This window comes from Anarrhichthys ocellatus, unplaced genomic scaffold (genome assembly GCF_004355925.1).
Source record: "Anarrhichthys ocellatus isolate YVR2014 unplaced genomic scaffold, GSC_Weel_1.0 scaffold55, whole genome shotgun sequence".
NCBI lineage: Eukaryota > Metazoa > Chordata > Actinopteri > Perciformes > Anarhichadidae > Anarrhichthys > Anarrhichthys ocellatus.
Genome location: NW_022280085.1, coordinates 1,473,940 through 1,491,440, shown reverse-complemented (window position 1 = coordinate 1,491,440; position 17,501 = coordinate 1,473,940). Strand labels below are relative to the sequence as shown.

Genomic DNA, 17,501 nt, shown 5'->3' with positions numbered 1-17,501 from the left:
CCACCCCTTTGCTCCTGCCTCCCCTCCTCTTCCTCTTCCTCTTCCCCCGCTCTCCAGTCCTCCAGCTCCTCTCAGGAGCGGCTGCACCAGCTGCCCTTCCAGCCCACCATGGATGAGCTCCACTTCTTATCCAAGCACTTTGGCAGCACCGAGAGCATCACGGATGATGATGGGGGCCACTGCTCTGCCCACATGCGCCCGCGCTCCCGCAGCCTCAGGTCAGCACCACCACCACCACCACCACCCATAAGATTAAAACAGTGACAAGAGCTGCCCAAAAGCACTATCCTCTTTTTTAAAAGGACTCTCTATAAGCAGATTTACAGGGGTTGCCCCTCCTTGATCTCCTTATTGCTTTTATATAACCTCCTGAATGTTCCTGGTTTAAAGCTAACATGTCGTGAAATGAACCAATGAATAGAGAAAGTTAGTGCTGTGTGTATATCAAGACAAGGTCACAACTAACTTAATGCCACAGCCTTCTTGGTTTATGACCAGCAACGTATGGTAGCTAATGTTAGCCAATGTTAGCAAACTTCAGCTGGATGCTGCTTTGTGAGACTATTTTAAAGAAGAGATAACACATTCTTCTTCAAAACAAAAATGTTGAATTTATCATTAAAACCAGTAGCTTATGTGGGCTAATGTTAGCTAATGTTAGCAAACTATAAATTATAGATGTTGCACTATAACGGACATTCTGCTGCCTTTTGTTGTACCTCTGTTACACTGAGTTTTATTAGCATTTTCAGTTCAGCAAGTAGTAAACAGTTCAATTACCTCACTTAAAGCGAGCCTAAGTTACAATTGCAGAGGGGAAAAAGTCAGCTAACATTAGCTACAATAAGCTACCCTGTACCAAACCAGGAAGGCTGCAGCAGAAAAAGCCAGTGAATTGAACTGAGCATTTTAATCCCTTTGTCTTCCATTTCTAAGAGGGTAAATGTGGTATTTTTACTTATAGTCTCACTTTAATGTTGTACTTGTCCAGAAATACATGAACTACTAACTACTTTGTCTTTTTATTGGTTCATTTTGAGTGCTAATCTAATCTTAAGCACGGTTCAGATGTGTTCCTTATTACAGAAAAACACATTTTAACCATTTTTCTTTTGCCAAATGTTTTGAACTATATTCCATGTTTTTCTGCCCTCCCCAGCCCAGGACGCTCCTCCTCCTGCTATGATAATGAGATCGTCATGATGAACCATGTGTACAAAGACCGCTTTCCGAAGGTGAGACGTACACACGCACACACACACACACACACACACACACACACAAATCTGCTTTGTGATAAACGTCATATTCCATAAAAATATACAAAACAGTGAGCAAATCCTTAAGCCGACTGAGCATTAAACCAATTTTTCAAGCCACAATAACGTTCTAATCCTATTTAGTCAGAGCTCATATTTTAGAGAAATAACAAGGGGTATAATTTATGATTTAGCATGTTCAGAGATCCGTGGATAACAAATGCACAGTAAACACAAAAAAATGAAATAAAATAAAAACAGGAGCCATGGAGGTCGTTAAACCATAGCAAACAAGATTATGTGGCACTGCCAATACGCGATACGTTTACCCTGTCAGAGAGAATATTTAGTTTAGTGCACTTAGAAATGCTGCCACAGCCATGAACAGTTAAACAAAAGAGACTTTCTCTTTTGCCTCATTGTTCTTCCTTTCACACTCTCGGCTGACTGAGGTCGGTATCAAAAGGAAGCGGGCTGACAGCTTCCACAGAGATAAAGATCCAGCCTTAGGAAATTGGGCAGTAATGTTTGGAGTTCATTCGAGGTAAAAGCTCTTTGGGCTTTTCCTCACACAAGTCAAATGGAAAAAAAAATTGCCCTTGCATTGAAGTCAGTGTAAAGCATCAGCGCCACACTGTCTGAGGCACAAATTATATTGCTTTCTGAACGTTCCAGTCACAAAGCTCTGGGTCTTCTAAAGAAATATTTTTTTTAACTTAATCCCTGCCGCTTCTACTCCCGCTCCCCATCCTCACCGTCTCTCTTTCTCTGTTGCTCCTGTTCTCTCGTGCTCCCCGCCTTTCGGGATATCCACCAGGCCACAGCACAGATGGAGGGGAGGCTGGCTGAATTCATCCAGGCTTTCTCTCCGGAAAATGTTCTTCCACTGGCTGATGGAGTCCTCAGCTTCATTCACCACCAGATAGCTGAGCTGTCCAGAGACTGCCTGGCCAAATCCCGCGAGGGCCTCATCACCTCTGTGTACTTCTTTGAGCTGCAGGAGAACCTGGAGAAGCTTCTACAGGATGTGAGTTACAGAAAAGATACAATGCCGACGAACTCATGTAAAAGCAAGTAAGCACTAATGAGTTCATTTGCATCAGACCTGGGTATCAAACCGCAATATCTTTTGAGTGACAGTAACAAAATTATAGTTTTTAAGAGAGAAAAAATCTATATCTGCACTTCTCATTAACGTTTTGATACAAACAATGGGAAACCTGACAGTTGAATTCTGCGTTTCAGCTCTATGGCGCGTTTTAGCATCTTTTAGCTCATTATTTCCGTTTCACAGCCTGCATCGTTAACTGTTTTGGTTCAGTCTCACGGCTCTCATGAATTATATTTTCAGCAGCAGCCGTTTGTCTCGAAATATCTTTAAAAACCCACCGAACGCTACCTGCACTGCACCAAACTGAAGACAGACAAAGTGAGCGCCTAGCTAGGGAACGTAGCGGAGCATCGAGCTAAAGCTAAAGAGCCAGATATTTCCCACAGCAGTGCTTGGTAATGTCCAAAAACAAAGTCAAAAGGAGCGTGAATATCGACCTCACATTCATCACATGAACACAAACATGATTCTAAATGAACACTAGCGTTGCTTTGTGTCTGTAGGATGTGTAAACAAGCACTTGCTAACACGTTTGCCATCAGTGTCCGTGTTTAGAGCTTGTTGTGGTCATAAAATGAATCATTTAAGATTTACATAAAATAATTGTCACCAATTTTAACATTTGAGAACATTGGTTTCTTCTGTTCGAAAATATTTGTCACGGTAGAATAACAAAAAATATTAACATATCATTTTAGTAATGGTACAAAAACTCAGGTATCATACTACACTAGCATTGAGAAGCTTCAGATGATACCGCTGGGCAAATTAAAGCAAAACAGACCCAGAAACAAATATATCTTTCTGAATGAGTGATGCAATCTGATGCCGTGGAAGGTTATTGATGGATAGAGTCGGCTCAAGTCTTCTAATTTCATTCAAATCTGTGATGCCTTTGAGACGAGACGAGATTGGAATTGCTGCGATAAATGCAGGCTAATTGTGCTCAGAGCAGATAACAGGTATCAGGCAATTTCATCGCCGACCTCATTTTGGCGGCTTGATTGGAATGCTGTGATTCTTCTGGGTTGACTGGTTTTGGCTCGATAGTATCGGCTGTTTTTTCACGATGAGATATTCTCAACGGTGTCAGACTTTGCAAATGTTAATGTAAATCTTCTCTCTCTCCGACAGGCCTTCGAGCGTTCGGAAAGCACCGAGGTGGCCTTCATCACGGAGCTGGCGAAGAAGCTTCTCATCGTCATCTCCCGACCGGCCAGGCTTCTGGAGTGTCTGGTAAGATAACGTCCCGTCCCGGCTGCCACGTTCACAATCCTCATCCTGCCCATTTCCACGGTTCACGTCCCTCTTGTGACTTAACACAAATTGATTTTCTCTAGATAAACATGGGCACAGACACTTGTTTGTTTGCCGATTAAAAAAGCATTTAAGCACTCTGATGTACCACACAGCGGGGGCAGAAAATCAAACTTAAAGAGCCCGGTCCAGTCCGTCTGGATGGCGAATGCATTTGCATTTAGATTAGAATTTGTCTCGCCACAGTACGACTAATACCAGTCGGCGGCCCCCTGCTGCCGGACCGCCTTCCCGTCTGACTCAGACCGTGACCATGGTGTCACTTAAAGTTGGAGGATGTCTATGTGTGTGTTTGTCTGGTTGTTTCTCTGGTGTGTGTGTGTGTGTGGTTTTATAACCGTCTTTGCGTCCCACTCGATGAGTCATGCCACAGTTTTTCCTCATAGTATTTGATTACGAGTGACAGCAGATACCGAGACATGGAGAATTGATACGTCGATGTAATTTCCAAACCTCGTTTTCTGCATTTCGCTGCAGTCGGATTACAGTCCGCGTGAACCATTGCATGTTTTTGAAATAGTATCCAGGTTTTTGGATCAGCAGCCAGGAGTTTCCCGGAGTGGTGCAATGGATGAAACACTGCAATCCAACATGTCAGCATGCGATGGAACCTTTTCAGCTCGACAATATTTGTGGTTATTATCACACTAACAACGATTTCATTTGAGCAATTCTCATTCAGTTTTTATACTAACAAGCGGAATGGAGACAAAATAACCAGTCAGAAATGTTCCCAACTCTCCAGATGCCTGAAATTGTGGCAGAATGTGACACTATCAGGTTGAGGAAGTGTGTCAGCAAACCTAAAGTCACTGTGAAATGGAAGTTAGGGTGTCTTCATTTACTGTACTGTGACTTATTTTCCAGTGGAATGGAATGTGTGGGCATGGTAGAGTTACAAGAGGATTGAAATCAATTTCTTCAGCTTTGGTTCGATCACTTAAAGGTGGGCAAAGAGGACACATTTGTAAAACTGACGGAGAGATGTTATCAGTGTGAATAATAGCGAGCACACAATGTGCAAAAGTCGTTTTCTGTGCCTAAAATGTCTCATCACAGGCTCGTAATTATACCTAGTTTCTGTATTTCTACCATTTAGCTGCTGGTCTGCACTGGCCTAATGATCTGGGCTGATTGGAATGAACGGTGTCTGATTAAACAGAACATACAGCTTGTAAAGTGTAGCTTTCAATGGGAAAGCAGTCCTAAAACAGAATACAAGTCTCGGCCGAGGCTGAACAGACTGCAGTGATGGTGTCTTCCAGAAACAGGTCTTGGACCTGCTCCAGAGGCAGTGAATCATCAAACAACTGCTAAAAGCAGCCACGGCGGCTTTACTGGGATATGGAAACATTTTTCTGATTTACATTTAAACCAGTTTATCCGGAAGCAATTTAATGGAGCAGCTCTAAAACAAATAAATTTAAAAAAACGTTCCACCTGATGACATCACGTTGACGTCTTCATGCTCTGGTTTCCAGGAGTTTAATCCCGAGGAGTTCTACCATCTGCTGGAGGCGGCGGAGGACCACGCCAAGGAGGGTCACTTGATGAAGACGGACATTCCTCGTTACATCATCAGCCAGCTGGGACTGACCAGAGACCCTATAGAAGGTGAGGGGGAGAGACAGAAATGCACACATGTAACTTATCAGAAAAATAAATGAGCTGACAACTGGTTTATATGTTTCTCATCAGATATGGTAAACCTCGATAGTTACGACAGCGAGGGGCCGCTGACGCCCGAAACAGATGACTCGACGGAGGTGAGATCCGAGATTGATCCTAAATGTGGTCGTTTCTCCAACGCTCATTCCGTCCCCACATCCATCAGCCTTTTTTTCTGCCTCCGCGCCGACGACAGCGGTTCCATTCTCGTTAACACGTCATATCTCAAATTTGGCAGAAAATGTCCACTTGGACTCAAGGATGTACTGAATCCATGACCTATTGACCTCACAAAACACGTTTCTGGCCATAACTCAAGAATTCAAATGTTAATTATGACAATGTTCACATACATGTCGAATAGGATAAAATAACAAAGGGATGACATGTTGGACAGACATGTAAACTGTAACTTGACTGGTTGGTGGAGGCAGGCGTACAACCGCAAGGAGGTTATTCTAGTTTATTTTGACTTTTCACAGAAAATGTCTGCTTCATCTGCTAATGACTTGGCGTATATACACACATCTAATTTAGCAAATTTATGCTGAAGCATAAAAAACAGCCCCCCCACCTCTCTCCTTAAATCTGTGGGCCATCCCTCATGCATTAGGCACGCCTCCAACTGCCAAATTTAAGCTAAGTAGGCAAAAAAAAGATTAGACGAGAGGAAGGGGCGTATAGTCCGAACCAGAGTTCTCTGTACAGATGGTTTAAATGTGCGTCACTAAAGTTACGGTGCCAAAAGAATGTGATTTTCTTGACGATGAGACAACATGAATGATTTATGTCATTTGGCGGTTTTGTTCGATTTCATGCTGGATCATTTTTAATATCAGCATTGTGATCTTTGATCCACAGGGTAAGATTAGAGCGATGAAAGCACCAGAAGAAGTAGACTTCCAGACCATCAAGCTGATCAGTAATGGAGCGTACGGGTGAGTAGAGTAGAGCGTTAGGGCGTACTTACATTACATCTGTAAGTCAGGCATGCGGGACAAGAATAACATGTGCCTCTGTGGGTGGTGGTGGTGTGTGTGCACTAGTGCTGTGTACCTGGTGCGTCATCTGGAGACCCGCCAGCGGTTTGCCATGAAGAAGATCAATAAGCAAAACCTGATCCTGAGGAACCAAATCCAGCAGGCCTTCGTGGAGAGAGACATCCTGACCTTCGCAGAGAATCCCTTTGTCGTCTCCATGTTCTGTTCCTTTGAATCCCGCCGGCACCTCTGCATGGTCATGGAGTACGTAGAGGGTAAGTATATATCTGTGGGGGTGTGTGTGGGGGTGTGTGTGTCTCAACTGGTGGGAAAAAATAATTTGGTTCTGCCCACATCAACACCGCCAGTTATTTAATGTTTTATTATGTTATGTTATGTTGAGTTATGTTCCTTGTCAAGATATTACCATTTCAACTTCAATGCATTTAGATTTTGAATAAGTATAAGTGAGGATGTGTCCCACATTCACTCTTCACACTTATTCTAAGCAAGTTTTGAGTACGTAGTGTGCTCTCACTGGGAAAAAAAAGTAAAAATTCTCAACTGCTCAAACTAGATGGTAGGCGTACTAAATATGGTTGTTTTTTTTCCCACAATGCAATGGGGGAGAGGAAATGGAGGCGCTGCCCCCAGCTGGAGAAAACAAAATCGAATCAATTGTTTGTGGTGATCAAAAAGCTCCCAAAAGAAAAAAAATAGCATTACATTTGAAGACATGTTGCAATCCCAATTCTGGAAGCTTTAAACGGTCTAGGAGACGTGGGAGAGACTAATGGAATAATGAACTGTGCTGGTGCAGGTGGAGACTGTGCCACTCTGCTGAAGAACATCGGGGCTCTGCCCGTGGAGATGGCGCGCATGTACTTTGCAGAGACCGTCCTCGCGCTGGAGTACTTGCACAACTACGGCATCGTGCACCGTGACCTCAAGCCCGACAAGTAAGAGATTGAAAAGAGATGATGCAAATTGTGACGATGCCTGACTAGAACACTTGCTATTTCTTTTTTTTTTTCCTATTCCAAAAGAGCGTAAATAAAGCTTGTATGTGTTCACTTTGCTGTTTTTATACTCTCAGCCTCCTGATTACCTCAATGGGCCACATCAAGCTCACGGACTTCGGCCTGTCTAAGATGGGTCTGATGAGTCTGACCACCAACTTGTATGAGGGACACATAGAGCAGGACACTCGGGAGTTCTTGGATAAACAGGTAAGACAACATACAAATGACTCAGTCCATTCGAAATAACTCAAGGAGCCAAATGTCACATGGACAATTTATTAAAGTCATTTTGATTTACCTGCACTTTTGATTAAATGTGTTAAAATAATCGCACACATGCAATGTAGCTGTAAACTGTCTTTTTTGGCTGTACTGCAGTGCAGACTCTCCAGAGTAAAGTTTAAATATAAAACGTCCTTTGATGTCTTCATCTCTATGCAAAGATATTCCCCCGTCATTGTGTGCCAGGCATATCTGAAGCGTGAAGAAGAACAGTTGGCAGAACAATAGGCCAGTTTTACCTCATTAGAATCAAATTCTTTTTATTTTCTCGAAGCGCACGCTTTGAAACTAAGCCTCGTCATTTTGTTTCCCCCGCAAACGCATTTACGGCGGCCAGAAATCCGTTAGCATTCAGTGCATACCCATCTGCACATGAACACCCCTCGCTGGGGGCTTTCATCTCGTCTCAGCATCTCTGAAGAGGTCTTCTTAGCCTGGCAGGAATATGCATGCTCCATAAACATGTGCAACCATATGTTATGCACAGGTAGTGTAGAAAAAAATGTAGAAAATATATCATTATGACAAGCTGGTTTAGAATAATCTGAGTAGATTTCTATTTCAGATCAACCATCAAAGTATAATTATGTGACGTTAAATTAGATGTTACAATACATGTTAGTGCTTATCGGTAGCAAAAATGCACAAACCTGTAGAATCTAACACACAAGAAATCAAGAAATCAATTTTTCCTTCAGGTGTGCGGAACTCCGGAGTACATCGCCCCGGAGGTGATTCTCCGTCAGGGTTACGGGAAGCCAGTGGACTGGTGGGCTATGGGCATCATCCTGTACGAGTTCCTGGTGGGCTGTGTGCCTTTCTTTGGAGACACCCCAGAGGAGCTGTTCGGCCAGGTCATCACAGGTGAAGGGATCAGAGGTCTGAAGTTGAATGAGCGTTATTCTACACACTTTTCCTCACGTGTTTCCTCATGTCCTCCTCTCTCTCTCTCTCTCTCTCTCTCTCTCTCCCTCCTTTCTGCTGTAGACGACATAGTGTGGCCAGAAGGGGATGAGGCTCTCCCTATCGACGCCCAGCACCTGATCTCCTCCTTTCTGCAGACCAATCCATTGGTTCGACTGGGCACAGGTCAGTCACCTAGTGGTTCCCAGCCCCTATTTTATTCCTGGACTCTATAAGTATCAGAATCTATTTTGGCCGAAACCATTGGTCCTTATTTATTTTTAGAGGTAAATTCTACGGTGTGGATACGTTTTGTACTACTACCGCTTTGAGGGGAAGAAGCTGGAAGTTACATCTATCTATTATTAACTATGTTTATCATCTATTTATTATTTTAAACTAAATATATCAACCATTTATCCACTATTTTAAGATGATTTTTCAACCATTTATTCATTTTTATTAGCTAACTTTTTCAACCATTTATTCAGTATTTTAAGCTAATCATTTTAACCGTTTATTCATTAGCTAACTATATCAACCATTTATCCATTACTTGTAGCTAACTGTCTCCATCTCAAAAGTGGTGCTCTGGTGTCACAGTTGACTCAATCTGTGGCTTTTTTTTTTTTTTATTAAATCATAATTTCATAGTCTCCGTAGTCTCTCCACGTACCCCCTGGGGTCACGTTAAATGTACCCTTGGTTGGGAATCACTGACCTAGAACACTAACGTCCTGCCTGTAGGCTCACCAGTTCAGTTTACCCAAATAAGTCAACTTCTGTCTGGGTCAAAGTGCCTCTGCTCGCTTCAGGGGCCGCAGTTCTTACCTGTCTGTCTTTGTCTCCCCCTCCCCCCCTCCCATCCTCTGCCTTCTAGGTGGTGCTTTTGAAGTGAGGCAGCACTCCTTCTTCACAGAAGTGAACTGGAACAGCCTGCTGAGACAGAAGGCAGAGTTCATCCCTCACCTAGAGTCTGAGGAAGACACCAGTTATTTTGACAGTAAGTCTCCTGCTTGGGATTCCACGATAGCTACGGTAAATGTAGAAGAGTTTGCAGCTTATCGTGTTAATCTCTGCCTGTTCGTCACCAGCCCGTTCTGAACGCTACCATCACGTGCAGTCATACGATGAGGACGATACCAACGACGACGAGCCCGTGGAGATACATCGCTTCTCGTCCTGCTCCCCTCGCTTCAGCAAGGTCAGACCGGGCATTCACCTCAAAACATTTATTTATCTACATAGAGAATGTTCGAAGTGTTCAAAATGACAATCGGTCCACAGAACAAAACAATGTCAAACCGTCTGTTTGTTGTGTGGGCCTGCAGGTGTACAGCAGTATGGAGCATCTGTCCCAGCTGGAGCATAAAACCCCTGGCGTGACCCTGCGGGAGCACAAGGTCCCCAGGGAGGATCGAGTGGCCAAGAGAGAAAGCCTGGGTAGCCTCACCCTAAGGGACAAGAGCTGGAGGACTGGATCGCCTGAGATGTGAGCGCAAAAAATAGTGAAGAATGACATGTTTGCTGTGTTTCTTTGTCATTTCTTTTGTCCATCTAGCCACTTTGAGATGGCATGAGAATGACTTCATACCAAAGTCTGACTGCTTTGCTTTTCTCAGGAAGCGCTTATCCTGCTCCGAGTCCTCCTTCACCGAGAGCGACTACAGCCCACCGTCCGGGGCCCGGAGACGCTTCTCCGCCCTCATGGACACGCACCGCCTGGCCTCCCCTCTGGAAGTGGACTCTGAACTGCCTGTCCCCAGCAGGCAGCCTCCGATGACGACCAGAGGGGCTTCCCTGGAAGGAGCCATGGGTGCCATCGCCTCTCAAGGCGATCTGAGAACACTCATCAAAGACGGCAACGGACTCACAGCCGGAGGTAAGAAACTAAGGATGAGAAAGCACAATGTCACTTTGTGGCCCCTAAACTGTTTCATCACAATTTATAACGAGAGCTTCCTGTCGCTACCATGCCACAGAGAAGATTTTGAGACCCGCTGATGCGCCGTTGCCTCTACCGGGCAGTGCCTCTGTTCTGGGGCTTATGGACTCACAGGGGCCCCGTGGGGCCGCCACGGACCTGGTGCTGCGGAGGGTCCGCCACCAGCAGCTCTCAGCTGAAGGGGAGAAACGTAACCCACGACCAGGGACCAAAGTTATCAAATCCGCTTCCGCTACGGCTTTGTCTGTCATCATTCCTGCAGGTAAACGCACCGGTTATATGACATCAGCGAACGACCTGTAAAAAAAATGTATTTAAACCTGAACTCCATCCCTCTCTCCTCAGTGGAGCAACATGTCGCCTCCCCGCTGGCGAGCCCCATGTCTCCTCGCTCCCTCTCGTCCAACCCGTCCTCCCGGGACTCTTCTCCCAGCAGAGACTACTCCCCCGTGGTCAACGTCCTGCATTCTCCAATCACCATCCACCGGTCGGGGAAGAAGTACGGCTTCACTCTCCGAGCCATCAGAGTCTACATGGGAGACAGTGACGTTTACAGCCTGCATCACATGGTCTGGGTGAGAGAGCAGAGCAGATAATCCAACTTTCTTTCCGAAGCATATTTCATACACGCAATACAGCTCCAAGTACTTCACATTAAATTGTATAAAACAAACTAAAGGGTGCTTTATCAAGATTTTGAAAATGGGTCTCAAGATGTTTTTTAAAGGAATTCACAAAGAGTTGTCTAATAGTTACAGCAGGCTGTTCCATAGTTTTATGGGGGCCCCCCATATTTATACATTTCTTTGCATTAAAAAGAGCAAGTTATGGTCTCACATTGCCAGCATGCTAACTGAAAGTTTGGTTAGATGATACCTATCGTTTCCTAAGACATAGCTATGAACTTTTGAGATAATGTGTCTGAGTGGAAACAATCCTGTATAATGAAAAAATGAGGGGACCAAGTATGAAACCCTGTGGAACACCATATGAAATATAATGGATATCTGAAACATGGCTCACCAAGCTTTTCTAGAACATGGTTTACCAGCCCCCGCTAGAGCTTTAGCATGGAGATAGCTTTCCTGTGTAAAGACCTTTTTGTTCTAATCACAGCATGTGGAGGATGGGGGTCCCGCCCAGGAAGCTGGTCTTAGCGCTGGTGACCTCATCACTCACGTAAACGGCGAGTCGGTCCACGGTCTGGTCCATACAGAGGTGGTGGAGCTCATCCTGAAGGTGAGGACGAGCTACCGAACTAACTTAGATATCCATTGCAAGATCTTTATGGGATGGCTCCAATAAAATATGCTTTTATATATATATATGTATATTATCTACAGAGTGGAAACAAGGTGACAGTTACAACTACTCCATTTGAGAACACCTCAATAAAAGTGGGTCCTGCCCGCAAGTCCAGCTATAAATCCAAGATGGCACGGCGCAGCAAGAGGACAGGAGCCAAGGAGGGACCAGAGTGCGTTACTGCAGTATAGATTGCATTACAAGGATTCACTGTCTTTCATGTTTTACATCCCTTTATTCTCATCACCATATGTTTTTTTTTTGTCCTTTCAGGAAGAAGAGAAGCTCCCTCTTCAGGAAAATCACCAAGCAGTCCAACCTGCTCCACACCAGCCGGAGCCTCTCCTCTTTAAACCGCTCTCTGTCATCCGGAGACAGTCTCCCATGCTCCCCCACCCACAGCCTCTCCGCCCGCTCGCCCACTCAGAGTTACCGCTCCACTCTTGCTGAATCCCCTTACATGGGTTAGTATTTAAGGCCGAGAACACGTGCGTGTTTTCGTACCTGGTTTGGCTCTCCGATGGGCCTGAAAACAATCACTTAGGATGGAGAATATATTCTTACAAACTCAAAACATGGGGTGTACTAGTGGCGCTGTGGACACATGTTTTCAAGAGTGGGCCCAAATTTAGTTTGTTGTCAAGTAAATGTGGACGTTAAAGTCCGGTACCACTGCTCAGTGTGGTTGGCTGGGCTTTGTCCCTCCTTTAACCACACCTAACAGTGAGGTCACAGTGTACTAACTCCCCCTGGAGTACACCGTGACATCACTACAACAACTTGAAAAGTTAAAACCACTAGAGGTCAGCGAAAACAAGAATTTCAATGGATCTTATGTGACTCTTCAAAGTCGTCCCATTTTTCTCTCTTGTGTCGTGATCTATTATTTTATTCCCAGAAGATAATGAATATTTTAAAATAATTAAACACATAATCACATTTTACTGCGAACGTTTTTAATTCTCGACAGAAAATAAAAAATAAAATGTTGACCATATTTATTTCCTCCCCTCTACTCAGGCACCTCCTCCCAGAGCAGCTCCCCAGCATCCAGTACGCCCAACTCCCCCGCAGCATCTCACCACATGAGGCCCAGCTCCCTGCACGGCCTGTCTCCCAAACTCCACCGCCAGTACCGCTCCGCCCGCTGCAAATCCGCCGGCAACATCCCGCTGTCCCCGCTGGCTCACACCCCCTCCCCGACCACCTCGTCTCCTCCTCCTCTCTCTGGCCACACGGTGGGGAGCTCCAACACCACGCAGACGTTCCCCGCCAAGCTGCACTCCTCGCCCCCCGTCTCCCGCCCTCGCCCCAAAAGCGCTGAGCCGCCCAGGTCCCCCTTGCTGCAGCGGGTGCAGTCGGCAGAGAAGCTGGGCGCACCGATGCTGCCGTCCTCCTCCTCGTCGTCGTCGTCGCCCTCCCCTCTGACCGGCGGGGTGTCGCTGCGCAAGCACAGCCTGGAGGTGGCGCACGGGGACTACAGGAGAGAGTCCTTCCACTGCGAGCACAGTCTGCAAAGCCTGCTGGAGATGGAGGGAGAGAACGGACCCGCTCCCCCGTCTCCTTCATCCTCCTCCTCCCCCTCTCCTCCCATGGGAGGGGAGATCGGAGGCCTGAAGCCCGCGAGGAGGCTGGGAAGGCAGGAGTCGCCGCTCAGCCGCGACACCCTGCTCCCGCTGAGAGAGAAAGACACGCAGACCGCAGCGTCAGAGCTCGGCGTCTCGCAAACTGAGAGCGTGGCAACCAAAGCCGAGTCCAAGACCAGCGTAGTTCATACAAGTAAAGCCACAGCTGAGGTTCTAAAGAACAACGCAAGTGTAGCGGCAGCGAAGTCAAGTCCAGCGCTGGTTTCATCCACTACGGAGGCCAAGCCGAGCCCAGGGAACAAAGCTCAAAAAGCAGGCACTTCAGGTTGTGAGGCAACAGTCTCCAAGAGTAAACTCGGTGAGAAAATCCCGATTCCCGGCACATTAAAGGGCCTGCAGCAGCAAGAGAGTAAGCAGCAGAGTGTTCAGACAGATGGAGGGCCTGCGACTAAAGCTCAGGAGAAGACTGAGGAGAAAGCCAAAGGCATCGTGGGTGCAGACAAAGGAAACACGCAGAAAGTACCGTCTGCAGAGCAGTCTAAGCCACGAAAAGGCGCAGAATCGGGAGAGAAGGGAGGCATCGACAAAGCGACTGAGACGACCAAGGTCAAAGGACCTGCGCCCCCAATTCCCACCCAGATTCAAACCCACGCCAGATCCAAAACGGAGAAGGCGTCGAACAGTTGCCGCGGTGGGGCCAAGGAGGAGCGGGCACACCTGGAGGTCCTGGAGGAGAACCCCACGTCGCCGTCCTCCAACGCAGCGTCGCCCTGCTCGGGCAAGTCTCGCCCCATGCCGCCGGGGGACAAGGCCAGCTTTGTCACCCAGCTCACGAGCGTGGCCAAGACGGTGCTCGGGCCCATGAAGGGGGGCTCGCAAGAGGGGGCCAAGGCGAGAGACGCCTCCAAGACGAGCGACGAGAAGCGGGGAGGCGCGGCGGGAAAGCCAGACTCCTCGTCCGGGAGCGGTCGCCGCGGCGCTCAGGCGGCAGCCTCGGCCGGCACTGCCGCAGTCCAGTCCGATAAAGGCAACATCCGCGGCTCCAGGCACCACTCGTGATAAGAGAGCGTCGGAAAAGAGTCTGAGTCTCCCATGCAATGCCTTTTTACTGTAGCGTCGCACTGACATATCAACAGGACTTTGAGTGGAGGGGGGACATAACATGCCTGAAGAAGTGACACCAAATAGATGACGTGCGACATGTAGGACACACAAGACGTGAACAAAGATGGTATCGTAATGTAGGCCCGTGTATGTACTGTATGTTCAATGTTTTGTATATAAGGGGGGAGGGGCTGCATATGTATTAATGCATGTCCGACACTGTACATGGAAAAAAAAATGAAAATATTTAAAAAGGAGATGAAAAAAAATATAAAGCCGAACCTCAAGGTGGTGAACACTGTGAACAACTTTTCAGCAGGCCAACTGTTAACTGTGTGTGTGTAAACAAGCAGTTTGTTCTGTTATAAACGGGGCATTAATCACTCATTTCACATCCGCTCCTCCAGTGCCATCCTTCAGTTAAAAGAGCAACACATACTGTACTTCAGTGACTGAACGAGTTCACGCTCCGCGTATAGCGAAGATATAACGGCAGAAGATAAACGGGAGCCTGGACCAAGATATCAGAATACGGTGGATCAGCTGGCGGGCTTCAGATCTGTGTATGGGCTGAATTTAAGTGGAATTGAAAAGAGGGAGATGAGATGAACTTGCACAGGGACACTATGCAATGTGCTGATAATGCCACGTTTTCTTCTTTTTTTTCTGGTGTCCCCCAATTACTTAAGTTTACATTGTGCTCCAGACAAGAACAGAAGACAAAAGAAAGGGATGCAGTAAGCCAAGCAAACACATTTCTTTTGTTGTTGTTTTAAACGTCTCCATCGATCGTAGTGAAATGTGCAATTCTGTATTTTAGGCTATTAAGTGAACACACTGGTTTGTCTGGTATGGAGGCAAAATGCGTAAAGAACTTATAGGAGAGTAGGCCGGATGCTCCTTCCCTCACTCTTTTCTATTTATGCAGTTGTACCGTGTATATTGTGTAATGTTACGTGTGAAGGAAAGTGCCAGTCTTTTTGTTTCGGGATGATGTGATTATTGTTTTTATTTTGTTGTTGTTTACACTTAAATGTATAATAATAATATGCAATCCAACAGTGCCCAGTTTCATGAAACGGAGCACCCTTTGTCAGTGATACGAGTAGTAGACTTTACACAGAAGACAGGAGTAGATAGGTGGAGAGCATCTTAGTGGTGAGGTCGTGTGTGTTCTTGTGTGTTGCAGCTCCTCGTAGTTTTTTGGGACACCGGGCCCAGGCCTGTCTTAGACTGCCACCTTGTGGACCACGTCGCACTACACCGACAGTCCCGAGGTACAGAGAAAGATTAGGGGGTACATGTTGCCTGGGGGGGGGGGGGGTCTTTCCATTTCATACATATAATAAAATATCCGGATGCATAACAATTTAAGATCGAGAGCTTTGCAGGCTGAGCTTAACAAGTCTTTGTTTTTATATCCATTACTAAGATGTCGTGGTCGTCAGACATTAACCCGATGTTTGCAACTGTGTTTTTGTGGTGTGATGTGGGAAAATTGCACTTTATTTTGTGTCGAATATTTCTTTTAATTTACTGATCCTATATATCTATTTGATTATTTTTTCTATTCGTTTTATTTATGAAACTTTTTTTTATCTATTCAAACGTTTTTTTTACACGTCACAATTTCTGCGTTACTACTGAAATTACATATTTATACATTTTACATTTAGACTGAGGAATCTACCAAATCTGCGTGGCTACCGCGTGCGTGCATGTCTGAAGTTGTGATATTCTTGTCAAGTCCATCTTTGTGCCCGTGTTTGATTTCGTGTTTTTTTTGGGTTTTGTTTTACAGCAGCAACTATCTCAGACTGTTGTTGTCCATTACATTGCTACATATTTACTTGCCACCGTTGTGAAAAACCAATGCAAAAAGCCTATAGTGCAGAAATGTAATAAAAAGCAGAGAAACCCCTCGTTCTGTCTGACTTTATTTAAAATATGAACAGTATGAAATGATCATGTTGAAGGATAATCGAGGGCTCGCTGTCATTGGTCCTCTGTTAACCAATCACAGCGGAGCCCACGCATGACCGGTATAAACAGGAAGTTTATAACCTGCTCCTTCTCGAGGACCGATTGGAGACCTTTTTTAACCACCAACGAAACAAAAACAGGAGCATTCTTCAGATAACTCATTCAATGACTTGCTTTAATTAAAGAAGAAGCAGTGACGATGTCCGAATGAAGGTAAGAGATGAATGTCGGGCTTTGAGAATTTTATAAATGGAGTTTTGCTGCGAGTGGACGGACTGTGAAGTTTTTGGGTGCCTGAGAGTTTTTAACTGCTTGTTTTTGCGGGGAGGGGGCTTGAAATGAAGAATTTATATTCAGATGTGCTTTTCATTCGCGAAAAAGAAATTAGGGCGGCATGTTATGTCATTAGTTAATTCATCTCGTGGACTAACGTGTCGCTAACATGTCAAAAAGGACAATTGGCCTCCATTTTGTCATATGTTGTCTAAACCAGCGGTTCCAATGTTTATAAAAAGTTACATTTCACCGTTAAAAGTACCTAAACATGATGTGATTGACAGAGGTGCCTATGATTTATGTTCTACTCGTGTGTAGTATATATACTGTATGACTGTAACATGACTGTGGATTTTATGTTGTGAGATAATAGACACAAGTTACTAAAGAGCTACACTGAACATGAATATTTTACCACACGTATCATTGATTCTCTCATATTCTTTTTGGGTTTTTGATTTATGGGTTAGTTATGACCTGGAAAAGGAATGAAAACTATTTTAACCAGATTTATTTTGGTTGGAAGTACATTCACTCAAGTACTGTACTTAAGCACAATTTTGGCGTACTTTTACTTTGCGTGACTACTTTAATTTTATGCTTATACTTCTACTCCTTTACATTTCAGAGTGAACAATAGTAGACTACTTTTTACTCCACTGCAGTTATTTGATAGCTATAGTTGGGAGATACTTTTCAGATTAAGATTTAAAATGTGTGTGTGTATATATATATATATATATATATATATATATATATA

General features: G+C 45.2%; 2 protein-coding genes across 3 annotated transcripts in view; both read left to right on the top strand.

The window, feature by feature from the left end:
- Positions 1-16,405, top strand: part of LOC116396282 (microtubule-associated serine/threonine-protein kinase 1-like) — a 49,504-nt gene extending 33,099 nt beyond the window's left edge. For both annotated transcript variants that reach the window (XM_031870780.1, XM_031870778.1), the window contains exons 6-27: positions 58-218; positions 1,160-1,235; positions 2,077-2,286; positions 3,505-3,606; positions 5,169-5,301; positions 5,386-5,453; positions 6,217-6,293; positions 6,402-6,610; positions 7,156-7,294; positions 7,432-7,564; positions 8,338-8,503; positions 8,627-8,728; positions 9,423-9,545; positions 9,637-9,746; positions 9,874-10,034; positions 10,165-10,424; positions 10,525-10,749; positions 10,833-11,062; positions 11,604-11,726; positions 11,831-11,964; positions 12,066-12,256; positions 12,813-16,405. In XM_031870780.1, coding sequence (XP_031726640.1) covers positions 58-218; positions 1,160-1,235; positions 2,077-2,286; positions 3,505-3,606; positions 5,169-5,301; positions 5,386-5,453; positions 6,217-6,293; positions 6,402-6,610; positions 7,156-7,294; positions 7,432-7,564; positions 8,338-8,503; positions 8,627-8,728; positions 9,423-9,545; positions 9,637-9,746; positions 9,874-10,034; positions 10,165-10,424; positions 10,525-10,749; positions 10,833-11,062; positions 11,604-11,726; positions 11,831-11,964; positions 12,066-12,256; positions 12,813-14,437 — 4,758 coding nt within the window. In that variant the 3' untranslated portion in view covers positions 14,438-16,405. The remainder of the gene's footprint in view (positions 1-57; positions 219-1,159; positions 1,236-2,076; positions 2,287-3,504; positions 3,607-5,168; positions 5,302-5,385; positions 5,454-6,216; positions 6,294-6,401; positions 6,611-7,155; positions 7,295-7,431; positions 7,565-8,337; positions 8,504-8,626; positions 8,729-9,422; positions 9,546-9,636; positions 9,747-9,873; positions 10,035-10,164; positions 10,425-10,524; positions 10,750-10,832; positions 11,063-11,603; positions 11,727-11,830; positions 11,965-12,065; positions 12,257-12,812) is intronic.
- An 89-nt stretch (positions 16,406-16,494) lies between these two features.
- Positions 16,495-17,501, top strand: part of LOC116396283 (cysteine protease ATG4D-like) — a 22,488-nt gene continuing 21,481 nt past the window's right edge. The window contains exon 1 of the mRNA XM_031870782.1: positions 16,495-16,678. The gene's annotated coding sequence lies outside the window, so the exon portion shown is untranslated. The remainder of the gene's footprint in view (positions 16,679-17,501) is intronic.